The sequence below is a fragment of the Falco cherrug genome, chromosome Z (assembly GCF_023634085.1).
Source record: "Falco cherrug isolate bFalChe1 chromosome Z, bFalChe1.pri, whole genome shotgun sequence".
NCBI classification, from domain to species: domain Eukaryota; kingdom Metazoa; phylum Chordata; class Aves; order Falconiformes; family Falconidae; genus Falco; species Falco cherrug.
In genome coordinates, this window is record NC_073720.1 from 10,257,378 (window position 1) to 10,272,594 (window position 15,217).

A 15,217-nucleotide genomic window follows, 5' to 3' on the forward strand; every position below is an offset into this window, starting at 1 on the left:
TCAGTAAGAAACTTGGCTAGCAATTCAGCAGAACAGGGAGGCTGAGCAAGAGTGTATTTGAATCTCTTACCTCCGCATCTCTAACACGTATTAGACATGCACACTCCAACATGCTCCAAGAAGCTGCCTTCCTAGAACTAGCTTCGTTCAAAGTGTGGGAAGTCTCATCTGCTTCCCTTGTCCTAGTCTGCTGTAAGGCTAGTACATCAGCCAAAGAGTCAAAACAACACAGTTCACCCTCTGGGAATGCGATTTAAACAATACTAACAAAAGAGCTTAGGCAAGCATAAATTAACCTCTTCTGATTTACAAACATGAGTCTAACCAACTTAAGTACCACAATACACTGCCAGTGTGCTTTTCTGCAGGGACTGCAGTACTTTCTCACTTTGAAGGAAAAAAGGAAGTCACAGTACCTTTAAGTCTGAGAATACCATTACAGAGGTGCACACAGGAACACAAAAAATTCTCAAGTTTTCTTACACAACTGTCCATAGGAGTGAAATGATGAAGACACAAAAGTAACTGCATTTAAAGAAGCTAAAGATACTTGGTCCAACAGAAAAAAAAAAAATCTTCTACTTGCCAACTGTTAAAGAGAGAGGCAGGAGAGGCCACCAAAGCACACTATCTCATCCCAACTCAAAAGCTCTTCCAATGCTTTTGGTGAAGTTGGTGAACAGACAGACACCACCATGCCCCATACTCACTGCCAGGTAGGGGAGGAACAAATAATTAGGTTAGTATAAGCATCTCTGGCATTGAGACAGGAACCAAGATTTCCTTTCACCTGGGGCCACATACAAAAACCTGCAACAAGACATAACTTAAGTAAACAGTTTATTTGAATATGGGTGTACTAAATCACTAATCCACATTCCCACACAATGAGTAAAACCCACAAGACAGAGAAACTATGACATTAGAATACTGCTGCTATGCTTGGCTTAGGAAAAGAAACTGTCTACAGGATTTATTAGACGGAATGCTGCAGAGCCCAGAAGGTCAGCTGCTCATATTAATGCATCTTAGCTCAGTAAGGACACTGAAAAGAAAGTGTTAGACAAGCACGAGGCAGGACACTGTACCATGCCCAAGGAGGAATGATTCATGTCTGATGGTCCTGGATGCTGAAAGAAACAGAAGCTCAACGGAAGAGCTCCAAGTCTATTCTGGAAGCAAACTTTGGGAAGCATGTGCAGGAAGGTTGCAGACTGGTGATGAGGTTAGTGCTACCCACTCCAGCACTGCATGCAGCCTAAACAATATGCTCTGGCAGGCAGATGGTGCCAGGACACAGGAGTTACTTGGTGGCTAGTTATTCGATAGCCTGACCTAATACTACACCTTTATTGACACATTTTCTCCACCAAGACTACACAGATAACATGCCAACAGCTACAATAAAGCTGCAGCTATGCAGTAGAACTTAATGAAGATCAGGAAGAATTTAAATATGTTCTAGCAAAGTAACTTGTTCACAGGCAGAGGCTGCATCTACATTAGACAACTTGCCAGTACAGTTGGAATAGCTTAAGACATAACAAATAACATTCTCCCTTGGCCCATCTGTATAGGAAATAAGGTCTTAGCCATATTTAGAGAGCCAACTCTTCTCAACAAAAGCAGTGTGTGTTACCTTCAGCTTTACTACCAAAAATAACAGACTTTTCTCAGTCCACAACTAAGATGACTCTGCAGCTCACCTAGTAAAGCAGCTGGGGTGCAGCCAGTATACTCTGCATGCATTTAGGAGTATTTCTTTGCAAAGAAGCATCCCAAACTGATAAGCCTTGATATCTTGTGAATCTGTGTTAACTGTGTCCAAAAGCTGAGCAGATTCCCTAGCAGGTACTCTTCAAAACGAAGAAAATTTCCACCTACAGTTTCACTCACTTCAACTCACCATCCTTAGAATCAAACCAACAAAGCAAGTGCTTGATTTCTAATGCAAACTACAAAATGGACACTGATCCATGGCACAAGATTATACGTCAAACCTCAGAAAGAATAATGGTCAGGGAGACTACACAAGGTTTGAGCTGGAACTGACGAATTTACTAGTTGCAAGTGGCTGCATCACCACAACATCAATTTTATAGTGAAAGATACAGAATAACCTTATCATCAAAATGGCAGAAGACTTCATTGAAGACATATAGCATGTGCAAGTGTGAGGAGAAAGCACAAATTCCTGCCTGTGGAAAGTGACAGGTAATTGATCTGCGCAGAAGCCAGAAGACCAATACTCCGCCAAGGCCTTAAAATGTCTGGAAAACAGGCATGCCATTGTGACTTGACTGACTCTACATTTAATCCTCTGTCCCACAGATCAAACCAATGCTGGGGTCTCCCCCTCTTTTCTTATTAAGTTCAGTCTTCAGTTTCATAGCAAGGAAGATGTAACTCTAGAGAGGCCACATATGCACTACAGCCCCTTGGTAAGCTGATGGCCTTCCTTCATTGAAGGCTTGCAGAATTAAAGGCATGTGTTGTTCTCCTCCCCCACCTGAGGCCATTTTGCTCATCTTGTCCAACTCTTTACAGACCTGCCACTACCTACTGGCAGAGAGAGTATGCAGCTATCAGTAGCAGAAAATGGTGTCTGAGTAGATACTCATACCAAGCTACTGATAACAAGCTCTTGTGAGTTATGGAAGAATCCCAGGAGGGTACTGTGCAGGTTTAATACTTCATGGAGTTCAGTGCCTCTTTTTAAACACCTTGCTTTACTCAAGAAGAGATTTCCAAACATGAACAACTGCAGTCAGAGCTTGTACAAAGAAGCAGAGAAGAAGAAACAGCATGCCTACAGAGACAGTGCCAGTCAGAACACAATCCTGTGTCCTGACAGATCATCCTCTAGCTACATCAGCCACATCCCTTACCACAGCCATTTGGGAGCCTGTGCTGGCTCACCCTTGGAATTTCAGCCTGGCCTGGGGTGGCGATAAAAATGCTCCTGTACCTCTGCACCAAAGGCCCGATACATAACAGGGAGAGCACAGGACAGAACATCAATGAACTGAAGTATTAATGGAAGTAATCTTTAGATTACTGCTATAGATGACACTGAAGCAAATAAAAACAGGCTGTATAACTAAAAGTTCTGTTTCAGGTAGTGCTGCTATTCCAGAACCCATAGTACTGAGACATTACAAATCTCATGTACTGTAAGCATTTACAAAACGTATAGTTGTGTAACCTCTGGGCTACATTACAATGAATATACACAGGGATGACATTTTCATTTTAGAAGTTTTTTCCTTCAGGAAAGATGGGTTTCTTGTGTATCTGCAATAGAGACCTAATGTTAGATTAACGTACTATTTCTAAGCCCTATAGGTATAACCATTCTTTTTCCTTCTTTGTTACTTTTGGTTCTCCATTTTTACATTTTCCCCAATTTTAGGGACAACAGACAAAAACAGATCTTAACACACAGCACAACTTTCCTAGGATGAGATAGTAAATGATTTCAAAAACTAAAGAATGCAGGTTTTATAAGCATGCTGAGTACTCATACTGTCCACTGACTAAAATTATAGTTCTTTTTTTAGAAACTAAGCATCCAGTAGATAATATTTTTTCTTTTCTGGTTTTCCCTTCTAATGTTAAAAAAAACCCAGCTGTATAGAAATGTATCTTCTGTATCTTCATAGCTTCTCAAAATTTAACACCTCCAGGATGAACACAGATTTGGCATCTCAGCTAAAAAGCCAACAGCATCACTGTAGGATGTGTGGCTAAGCAAAATCCTGATGCTGGCTGTCGTAATCACAACTAGAGCTACCAGCCCAAGGTGCCAAGGCCTGGCAAACATCTGCAAGAAATCAGCCTGGCCACAATGCTTCAGAAAGAGATATAAGAACCATCAGCACAATTTCGTTGGAAAGAACTCCCCTTTTTTTCATGCGGTCTGAGAACTGGGAAACTAAAATACTGCATTCCAGCTGCCACTTTCAGGAAGCAAGCCAAAGTCTCAGGAGTTTGTATCAAAGCTCCTCTGAAGCTGCTCCACTTTGACAGGTGCTTTTTCGTCAGAAAAATCATACTGCTGCCATGTGGGCAAGAGCATTTTTACTCTACTTCCATTTCTGTGCTAAGAACAGAAACCGCCTGCATCAGTGTATAGGAGCAACATGTGATCCAACACTGTTACCTGTCAGTTTGCCATCATATGCCAGCCAGTGCTTGATGTATTCTAGAGACACAGGCAGGTTTCATATACCTGAATTCAAGATACATATATTCATAATTCATATAGCAGAATTCAAGATACAACCCCACTGCATTGTGCTCAGTATGTTTTAACAACAGTATCAAGGATTTTGCAAGAGTTTAGCTAACAACACAAACCACAGACTTCTAAATCGCAGGGAGAGCATGCAGTGAGGCTCCAGTGCTAAAGAAAAGATGGGTCTACTTATAATTACAGGCTCCTCCATTCCTGTTACGAAGAGTATTTTAATTATTTTTCTCTGCAGCACCCTCACTGTGCAAGTGTCCTTTAATCTCCCTCTCCCTTTAATATCTACCTCTGTAATGAGAATGTTAGAAAACCATTCAGACAAAAAACTTAAGAGAAAACAAACCAACGCCAATTACCACAACACCACACTAACAGACTGTGAATAATTGTCTAGTTGGAAATTAACACATCAAATACCAACCCCATCAACCAAGACAGCTACCGACCAAGCATAAGTGTCTCAGAAATCACAAATTTCAGGCCTCACCACATCGTATCTCTCTGCAAAGTTTGGAACTTTACCTTGACTTTACCTGAAACTAGTCTACTACCCAGCAGCTAACAAAGAAAGCCCTTTTTGTGAGTGCAGAAGGATCGCGACAAGTTGAGCTGGAATCAAATAGAAGCAAAATGGAACAGAGTTTCCACAGGTGAGCTTGCATCATGTTGATAGGGAAGACATGATACTAAGCATTAAGAGTAAAGAACCCTCCTTGTAAATGAGTTTATATTAATTTGAAGAGGCAGGCATCTTTGAGATGGAAGCCAAGAGCCACCAGTATCCACAATAGGAAATGGGGACCAGAACAGACCATCCCGTTTTCATGGGAAGGCACCACATGAATGTGACCAAGGGCCAGCTACCAGCCTTTCTTCCCTTCCATAACGACTATGTACAGAACTGTGCTACAGTATCAAAATACACAGAGTAATGCATCTTGCAAAGATGTGAAACACTGGGCCTCATCCCATCCTACAACCTGTCTATCTTTAACAAGGGTCTGTATGCCATCCTGTTCATTAGCCCACAACAACTTCTCATGAAATCACACACTGAACCTTTACTTGGATCTGTTTCACCACACAGCAGTTGTCAGAACACATTTGCAGAGGTCAAGCAGAGTCAAAAGCGCTTCCTTAACTCCTCAGTGCTTATCTAAACAGGCTGGAGAGAGGAGGAAATGACTTGCCCACCTTCTTAACTTCACATCACTGCACCTGATGTGAAGGGTAGGAGGTCACAGAGCTGGCCAACGTGCAGCCTGCAGACATAACCCCTATCCAACTTTATACTAGCAGAAAGAAATGTGCAGGCTTTGTCAAAGCAAGTAGTTCACCACACAGCTCCAGTCTATACTAGTTAAGTGCTGCCCTTGGCCTTGCAATGAGATGGCAACACAGCCCTTGGCTGGACAAGGCTGTCAAAGAGAGAAGGCTCCCCCACCAGACACATCTGAGCCTTAAAGAAGTTACTTTTGCAAAAAGTCATGGATGTGTCAGGTTCTCCGTTCCTGCTCAGTAAATACAACACTGGTTATTGTCAGGATGTAATCTCAGCAGACACCCGACATCACTGTACTATCATCCCTGACAGACAGCTGATCAATAGTGCCAGTATCAGTGGTAGGTTTGGAGGCTGAGGGACTCAGAAAGGCTTCAGACTGCCCTCTAAGAATGGCTTCCCTTCAGCATTTAACAGCTATACCTATCTTTTAATTTTGAAGATTAGCAGATAGGCAGGCCTGTCTGTCATGATGGTTTCTAGGCAGATCACTGGCAGTCATCCTGGAGTTCAGCATAAAAACATCAACAGCTAAGATGACAGTTTATCTACACAGATTAAAAAGATATTCAAAAGAATACATGCTGGTCAACACCACAAAGTTTTTAAGCATTTTGAGCAAAGCCTAGCTTCACAAATCTCACTTCAGGACCCTTCCACACTGCCAGGTACTGGCCAGATTCAGAGGGAACAGCGGTCTCCTAGGAAACCCTCCAGCCTGAACAGGATGAAAAAACATTTCATATAGAGTATGCACTTCAAATTAAGCAAGGGGCCTTCTCTTCCCCGTCTGCTTTCAGCAGGGTATCACATTTCAACACTTTTTTTTTTTTAATAGTATGACTCGTTGTTTTCCAGATGGGTCCTAACTTCTACCTCAGCCCTTTGGATGTGGAAAAGACACTAGCCTCATCTCTCCTTGAGACCAGGTGGAACTGAAAGCTTTTATAATGGGTAGAGGAAACACGAAGTCCTGAGATGCTAAGGTTATTCTGTGGTTTTATGCTGGTTTTGGCTGTGATGGAGGTAAGTTTTCTCCACAGAAGCTAGTACGGGGCTATGGGCTGGATTTGTAAAGAACACAGGGATGCTTTATTTATCACTGAGCAGTGCTTACACAGTGTCAGGGCCTTTTCTGCCTCTCACCCCACGCCACCAGCAAGTAGGCTGGGGGTGCAGAAGAAGTTGGGAGGAGACGCAGCTGGGAGAGCTGACCCCAAATGACCCAAGGGATATTCCAGACCATATGACATCATGCTCAGCATATAGAGCTAGGAGAAGAAGGAGGAATCAGGGGACATTCAGCATTATGGCATTTGTCTTCCCAAGTAACCATTACACATGATGGAGCCCTGCTTTCCTGGAGATGGCTGAACACCTGCCTGCTGACGAGAAGTAGTGAACGAATTCCTTGTTTTGCTTTGCTTGCATGCACAGCTTTTGCTTTACTATTAAACTGTCTTAATTTCAACCCACGAGTTTTCTCCCTTTTACCTTTCCAACTCTCTCCCCCATCCTGACATGGGAGAAGTAACTGAGCAGCTGTGCGGGGCTCAGCTGCCAGCTGGGGTTAAACCACCACACCTTTGAAGTTCAGGATGAACGGGAAGGGAGAAACATTAACTGTAATAGAACAAAGCAGCAGTACTGACCAGAACCATGTTATCCAAGCAAACTAGTATGATAAACTCTGGTTTACGATAAGCTGGCATCTGAACTGCAAGGCCTCTTGCAAGCCACATACCAATGGCACAAAGCAGAGGAAACCACTGGAAACACTGTACCAACTTGTTCTGTCCACTGCAGAGCCCAATGCCAGCATTTCCAGATTGATGGAAGAATCCTACACACCCAGTCACAGCAACTGCCTCCTCACGTACACAAAGTTTTGCTATGAGCTCCACTAGTTAAAAATCAACCGAAACCCTGAAGCACAGGTTCAGAGTATTCTTCTAATGTAAGTGTTAAAGCCCTTCGTGCAACTTTCCTAATTCTTGGTTGCTGAAGAAGGGAAGGAAACCTGCTTCCTAACCTTACTATTGCCACTGCACAATATACCATCCTATCCTGAGACAGCTGGGTTGGACCAGACAACCTCTTTGGATTCTGTTCACTCCATTTCCACGCAAACATGCATGCATGTGCCAATTCCACTCCTCCACTACTATCACAGGGTTTCTAGAAGATACTTAGGAGTATTTTCTGTCTGCCAACTGCTTTTCTAAACTTGCTGATCTCTCTGCTATGCCCACTGCCACATCTGTTGCCTTTGCTCCACAAAAGCACACACAAATGGGCATGTAACAAGTCCGTATCAGCTTGTACAGTTAGTTTTCTTCCCTACCACAAAGGTTGGAAGCTAAAGAACCAAACAACAAAACATAAGCTAAAAGTATTTTCATATTTTGTCAACAATCCCATCATCAAAAAAAGTGTTTTTCTTGCCATTGAGGGGTAATTTGAGTTTGTAGACCTTCACAGAGAATCTCTGTTCACAAGACAATTACTGTGTTCTCAATTTTTTGCAAAAACTAGCTGCAACAAGAAACCAAGGATTGGTATATCTACTCTCAATAATGTACAATTTGATACACTCAAAATCTCAGTAGCATCTTCAGTGCTAACATGAACCTGCCAATAACCTATCCTCCCTCACCTGCTGTCAAAAGGATCAGTGCAAGTATTTAAGTTCCTTCCACCTCTTCAAACATTTCATATCCTCATCTCACACTACCAGACACCAAGATGGAATTTGCTTACTCCAGGTGCCAAAGGGAATCAACATGCGTTACTCAGCCCGTGACCCAGATTTCACTTTAATGCCAAAGCGAACTGTATTTTAACAGGTCCCAGGTTACACATAACGACACACCTTACAAGCAGAGAGTGAGGTAGACGGGAGCAAGGGGAGAGGAACACAGAAGAGAACCTCTCTCCCATGTGAAACAGAAATGGACAAATGCATTCAAGTGTTCTGTAGCACGCAGCTGGGGCACAACACGTACACAAGCAAGCCTGTAGCATCAAAGCAAAGCAGCTACATGCTCATATGAAGTATTGGAGTATTTGGTGAAGATCTAGCATCTCCCATGGCTGTCAGCCACCTAGCCTTCCTTCGTAAGTGTCATTTTAGAAGCTACCAAAAGCCCAGGACCACTCTACCTGCCCATTTACACAGCCACAAAGTCCCCTGAGGCTGTATACCTCCTTCTCTGCAAAGATTCCCCAGGGTCCCATGCAGCAGTGTAACCATTATGTCAACCTCTTCAGAGCTCATTAATTGAGTATAATTGTGTCTGTGAAGTGAAAAAACACCCTGATATGAAGGACACGTGCCCTGGCATGGAGAAGGGTGGGAAACGAACCCTCACAGGTTGCTTTTCTTACATAAAGAATTTCATGTGAGCAAAACTGATTTGACAGAGATGTTCTTTTGCAAAACACCTGACTTTGCACACGATGAGCACCTACCAGCAGCTCTGCACTGAGAGCAATGGCTATTAAACCAGCCACGGGGAAGGCCCTGCAGCTTCGCACCATGCGTATTCCACACCCACCCCGTGCAGCCACCCGGTCCCTAGGGAGCACGGCTCCCGCTGCGCACAAACACTGCACAGTTCCTCCCCTACAGCTCACCTATTTTGTAAGAGCCGACTAAAGCCCCACCAGTCCTCAGCGTCTTCAGGCCCGTGCTTCCCCGGCCAGGCTCCCCCATCCCACTGCCGCTTCCCACCCCTCCCCGGGGCGCTCCAGTGCCCGGTGCCGGAGCTCACCGGCCGAGGCGGCGGGAAACGCCCGCCCCAAGCGCCAGCCAGGCCGGGATGCTCCGGGCCACCGCTGCATTTGGAGAGCCGGCGCTCCCACCAAGGCAGGAGCGGAGCCGCCGCCGCCCGCCCCCGCCCTCCCCGCGGGCGCCCGCAGAGCCGCCGGGGGAGGCGGACAAGGAGGAGGGGGGCAGGACGGAAGGGGCGGGCGGGCAGCCGCGACCACCGGCGCCCCGACATGACACAGCAGCCGCCGCTGGGCACGGCCGCGGGGCCCAGCGGGGCCGGCCGCTGCACTGAGGGGCCGGCCGTTACATAACGGTCGCGGCGCGCCGGCCCAGCCTCAGCCCCGCCGCCCCCGCAGCACCGACACCCGTTCCCCCGGTGAGGCGGCGGCTCCCAGGGACACGCAGCCCCGCCCGCCCGCCCCTCACCAGCGGCTGCATCTCGGCACGCACGGCGGGCACCTGGAACCGGTCTATCTCCTCCATCATGGTGGCGGCGGGGCTGGGGCGCGGCGCGGGCGGGCAGGAGGGAGGAAGGGCGGGCGGGCGGGCGCTGGGAGGCTCCTCAGGCACCGAAGGACGACAACGCCGCCGCCCGCCGCTGCTGCTGCCTCATCGCCGCCAGCGCTCGCTGCCGAGGTGACTCAGCCGCGCCGCTTCCGGGTCCGGCCGCCACCGCCCGCCCCACATCTGCATATTCATTAAGTGGGCGGGGCCACTGTCAATAGCTACGGGACCCGGATGCTAGATTCCCCGCGGCCCCCGCCCTGCCGCCGCTGGGACGTACCATTCTCCCTCCCGGGGGGAGGCGGGGCACTTAGGGGCAGGGGGGATGAGGGAATAGCCAGGGCCGACGGCGTTCAGTGGTCGGATTGGCCGCGCGCCGCTTCCGGCGCGTTGCCATGGTTACCGCTATCAACTTCCGGCCGGCCTGTGGCGGGGAGGCTGCGGGGCCGTCGTGAGGAGCGGCCGGCGGCGGCCAGCCGCTGGAGCAGCCGCCATGCCGGCCAAGGCGGGCGACAGGCACCGGCAGGTAAGGGCTTGTCCCCAGCAGGCGTCGTAGCAGGGCGGCGCCGCGCTCCCGTGTGACAGCGCCGTGGTGACGTCATCAGAGACCGGCGCCGTGACGTCACCCCCCCTAATGGCGTCACTGCCGTGCCTCGTGCAGCGGCAGATGGCGGTTCGCACGAGGCAACGTCGCCCTGCAGTCCCGCTCCGACTCTGCCGCCGTCAGCTCCTACTCTGAGTGGACGCCACGGTGTCACAGAGTGACACCAGGCCCACAATGGCAATGCTGTTCCCAGAGCCACCACACATCACATCATCATGTGTAGCCCAGCTCATTACCCTTCAAGGTATCCCGCAGAGCTGTCACCCCACAAGGCTCGGTGACACACTTAGGGGCCTAGCACAGCCCCTCTTAGCACTGCTTACTTCGTGGTTACATCGTGCTGCATCACTCTGTCCCTGCACTGAGGCATGTCAGCACCCTGCCAGTGGCAGGGTTCATGTTCTATGTAATTTCTACACACCTTATTCAGGCAAACCAGCAAGTCTCAAAGCTGCAGTGCCCCACACTGTGTCACTGTACTGTTGCAACCCTGTGAGGCTACAAAGTCCTCGGACATCATTGTCATGCCATTTCATCACTGTTACAGCATATGACACATCCCTTTGAGAGCAGGATTTAATTGCTTGAGGTGTCCCCAGACTGCCAGGGAATCTCTCAGGGACACTGGGCAGACAGATTCAAATGCTTGTTTAAAAAAATTTACAATGTTTTTTCAACTATATCTAGCTATACGTTTTATAACTTTCTTATTGTTTTACTCTTTGGTATCCACTCAGTTCAGACAACGCAGTGAGGTCATCTGCTAACCTTCATGGCTAATCCTACTCTGGGAGCAGCGGTGTGGGTAGATATGTGTCTGCGAAACCTCACTGTATGCCTTCGTGCTCTGTATGGGCGTGTTTGTGTGCATCCCTTTGCAGGATGAAGAGTTCAGTCAGAATTGTTCCTGGATTTCATGTACTACTGGACCATCAAAGTGTTTTATTTAAAAGCAGAAGATGACCTGGCTGATAAAACCCTTTTAATAACAGGTTTAAATCAACCCCAATGTATTTGATCTTTGGGGTGGAGGGAAGGGGGTTAGCACAGGTGGCCCTGAAGTGACTGAGAACAAGCAGCCTGCTTCCTCAGTCTGGAACATGTGCTAGAAAGCCATAACTGATCAAGAAAAGCAGGAGCAAAAAAGGGACCAATGTGATGATCCAGAGCTGTGGGGTGGCAGCAGAGATCCCTGGGCAATCCCCAGTGATCTGTGACAGGGTCTGCACAGTAGGAGCTCTTTCAGTGAGGGAACGGCAATCCTTGCTGATAATCTGATCCCCATTCAGTTACCCAAGGTGTTTCATCTTGTCTGTGGTTTATCCACACCACATCTGTACAGACTGTACACACCTAGGCAACTTCTGAAGCCTGAGATAATAAACTCCACTAAGTGTGAGCTGATTTTGCAGAACCCGATCACATTTCCCTGCTCCCGCAACCAAGGGTTGGAACTTGAAATCCAGAGAAGTACCGAAACAGTTCCTCACGGCCCCTGAAGTTTCTGGGAGTCATCTGGGTATTTCTGCACACATAGTAGGAGGGTTTGTGGGCTCTAGAGTAGGCAAGAGAAAGAGAGGATCACTGTCACATTCCTAGTCTTCTACTGAGAAATACTAGTTAAGTATCAAGTTACAAAGGGCTTTATAAAGTTTGCAGAGGATACTAGCTCAGAACCAAAAAACACATCCAGTCCTAGATAACAAGATGTTTATGCTAAAATTGTAAAACACTAATAACAATAATATACATTCACTGGCAGAAGACAAGCCTGCTACTTGCCAGTGATGCTGGCTTTTCTGCTGAGCACCATTTCCCTAGGCTGTTCTCCCTTGTCCATTTCATTGTAAATTCTTTTGTAGTACTGTACTTTTTTCATCTGTCCCTGTGCTTTTCATTCCTCTGTTTCCTATATATTGCTTTTGTTCTGCTCTGCTTCCTAGATTTTTCATTGCTGACTGCTTTCCCTTTGAAAATTTTCTTCCCAAGATTGTTCGCAAAGCTGAAATAGTTACCTGAACACTACCAGGTCCTTCCCTTTTACCACGTGTCACTTCCAGCCCTTCCTCTGCTTTCATGGCTGTGTGTTGTTCAAGTGCTTTGTGATCAAGTCTTCTTTTACTCTTCTTCTTTTCCTTTAGAGGTGGTGGTTGCCTGCCTTTCTTCTGTGCCTGTCTTGTATCTGCCCTTCTCTGACATGAGTTTCTTGCTTTGTTTCACTCTTTTTCTTTTGAAGTCTGGGTGACTTCAGCCTCTAGTTCAATCTCCAGCCACCTGATGCCTTTGTCTTTTTCTTTGAAAGAAATCTCCCATATTCCTGGGTGAAAATGTGTTGAAGTCCAGTTGATCATCAGAGGTGAAAGCTGTGACTGTCCAGACGAATTGTCTGACTTGAACTGAGCCTTAATTAGAAGCAACTTTAGGCTCTTCTGTGTTTTGTGTACATTAATAAGAAATGTGTTTCAGTGTTTGAAGTCTTAAAATAATTGATTATATCTGGGTGTTTTGTAAATAATAATACTTATGTATGTTCTGTGCTTCAATAACATCCTTCCTTTCAGATCTGAAACGTGGTATGTGCAATTGAGTTCCATGGCATTTTGGGAAGCTGTGGAATTACAGAAAGGCATAAGCCAACATCCCTGCATCAGACTGGAGGGAATGGACGAATTAGGTTCTCAGCTTCCCTGAAAATGAGGTCTTGAGTGTGACAAATGGGAAACTCAAAAGAGTAGTATTATCTAAAAATGCTGACCTGTGTGTCATGTGCACATTAGCCTGGTGTCAGTCCCATGCATGGTCCTGGGTGGTGAAAGAAAGTCTCCAACAATTTTGAGATTGTTATTTTAAACATGGTTATCAGGTGTGCTGTTGGAAGTGTTGGTTCCAGATTTCCATGTCTTTGCTTTTTAGCTCAAGGAAAAGCCTTGTGTGAAGAGTGGAGAGCACCCTGTGCTGCTGTGTACCTCTGTGGCTGAACCCACCCCAAGGAGAAGCAAGATTTGGTTATGGTTTCTTAACTCGCGTTGCATACACTCCTTTGCACTTACAGTGTACCAAACCAGACTGGGAGCTCTTATCAGTTAGGATCAATCCCACTATCAGCAGCAGGTCACTTATGCAGTGTTAAGAAAGCATCTGAGTTTGGAGAGTGAGGCATTTCTTGTTACACTTGACCCATGGTCTTGCACCCACTGACATGTAAGCAGTTTCTTTGATATTCAGCAAGTTGTCAAAGAGAAACAAAAGAGACCCCTGTCCCCAAACACAGTCAACAATCAAGGCATGCTGTACTCCTTTGCCAGCAAAGGCTTTTAAGGTGTTTATTAGCTCTTAAACGTGCATTAAACAAATCATGGAATATAAAATAAACACTCAATTTAGTGTCTCTCAGAAAACATATTACCAAATGTATTGGCAAATAGCTCCTAAATTGGCATCCCTAGCGTGTGTAAATGGATGCCTGCTGCAGGCAGGCTAGAAGTCTCTTTGCTTCCTTTGGCCTTGTTTCCATTATGTGCTTTTCTGCTCCTTGTGCCAAGCAGTGGTTTGCTGTGGAGTCTTCTAAATATTCAAAACATGCATAAAAAACTACTAGGAAATTATGGAATGGTTTTACAGACATGTGACGCTTAGCTCTTACAATGTGTCACAGAAATTCTGCAAGCAGCTGCGTTCTCTCTTTTTTTCAGATTGCACGTTGGCCTCTAGGGGTGCTTCAGAGGAACGGGGAGTGATGCCTTTGCTCAGGAAGTGAAGTAAACTTAGCCAGAGCAGTCTGTGATTGCTCAGCCTTGTAATCTGACTGTTTTATGGTGACAGCTAGCATGGGAAGCAGAAAGACTGCAGGAATGTCTCTGTAATGATCTTAAAAAAAGTAGTCTAGTTTGTCATTGCCCTGATGGGTGTTTCATTAGCATGTAATCAATTTTCAGCCCTTGGAAAATAGGAATTGACAGTGCAGTTTTGCAGACTAATCCACCTGCATCTTCCCTGCCTCAGAGTTTTCTGGTATTTTAGGCTGGATCTGCAAATCCAGATCTACTGAGCCTACCTCCTGCTTTAAGCACAGGGAGAAATCTCATGTTACTCAAGGAGTTACTGTATAGTGCTGTGTGTGGTTTCTCACCATGCAGTGACCAGCTGCAAAAGCTAGTCTGGAAGGGGCAGTTTAATCTGACACTATAGGAGATGGATGTACCACCCAGACAAGGCTGTAGGATATAGTAAGGAACCTCACCCTGGATGGCAGGACAGCACATGTAGTAGCATCATTGCGTCTCCTACTCGGTTAGTCAGGGCAGGCCTTGCATCTGAATGTGAGGAATGGATACATTTTTTCCTGAAGGATTTCTGCAGTCAAAAATCTGGGATTCAACCTGGTTCTTAAATGAATGCTTGCTTTTGAGAGTACATCTCTGCTTCTTAGAACACCAAGATAATTTACTTAAGCATTGCCACTGACAAGTCAGATGTTTTCTGCAGTGGAGGATGAAATAGTTGAAAAGTAAGGCCATAGAAAATAGCTGTTAAGAAAGACCCAGACATGATTGTTCCAGGGCTTGATAAAAGCTTCAGAGCTTTTCCTAATCAAGAAGACAGGTACTAACAGTCCTGTCTATTTTGTATAAATTCAGTTAATGAGTCTCAGATCAGCAACTGATGGCTGTCACATTTGCCAACACAAAGTGAGAGTAATAATCACTGTTGGATAGAATAAGCAAGGACAAGACTTGAATGGATGGTTGAGTGTTCTTTGTTTTCCTCATTGCGGGCCAAGCTGGAAACATGTTAACTATGGTG

The 15,217-nt window shown here is 46.1% G+C and overlaps 2 protein-coding genes across 14 annotated transcripts in view; one reads left to right on the forward strand and one right to left on the reverse strand.

Annotated features, from left to right (window-relative positions):
* Positions 1 to 9,971, reverse strand: part of FAM219A (family with sequence similarity 219 member A) — a 103,043-nt gene extending 93,072 nt beyond the window's left edge. For 4 of the 11 annotated variants that reach the window (XM_055698715.1, XM_055698714.1, XM_055698710.1 and 1 more), the window contains exon 1: positions 9,733 to 9,971. In XM_055698715.1, coding sequence (XP_055554690.1) covers positions 9,733 to 9,792 — 60 coding nt within the window. In that variant the 5' untranslated portion in view covers positions 9,793 to 9,971. Of the gene's footprint in view, positions 1 to 9,170; positions 9,392 to 9,732 lie in introns of those variants that run through there. The other 7 variants (XM_055698717.1, XM_055698712.1, XM_055698716.1 and 4 more) reach the window with 4 other exon arrangements.
* A 195-nt stretch (positions 9,972 to 10,166) lies between these two features.
* Positions 10,167 to 15,217, forward strand: part of DNAI1 (dynein axonemal intermediate chain 1) — a 150,702-nt gene continuing 145,651 nt past the window's right edge. For 2 of the 3 annotated variants that reach the window (XM_005436899.3, XM_027801990.2), the window contains exon 1: positions 10,167 to 10,336. In XM_005436899.3, the coding sequence (XP_005436956.1) occupies positions 10,304 to 10,336 (33 nt within the window). In that variant the 5' untranslated portion in view covers positions 10,167 to 10,303. The remainder of the gene's footprint in view (positions 10,337 to 15,217) is intronic. The other variant, XM_027801991.2, reaches the window with a different exon arrangement.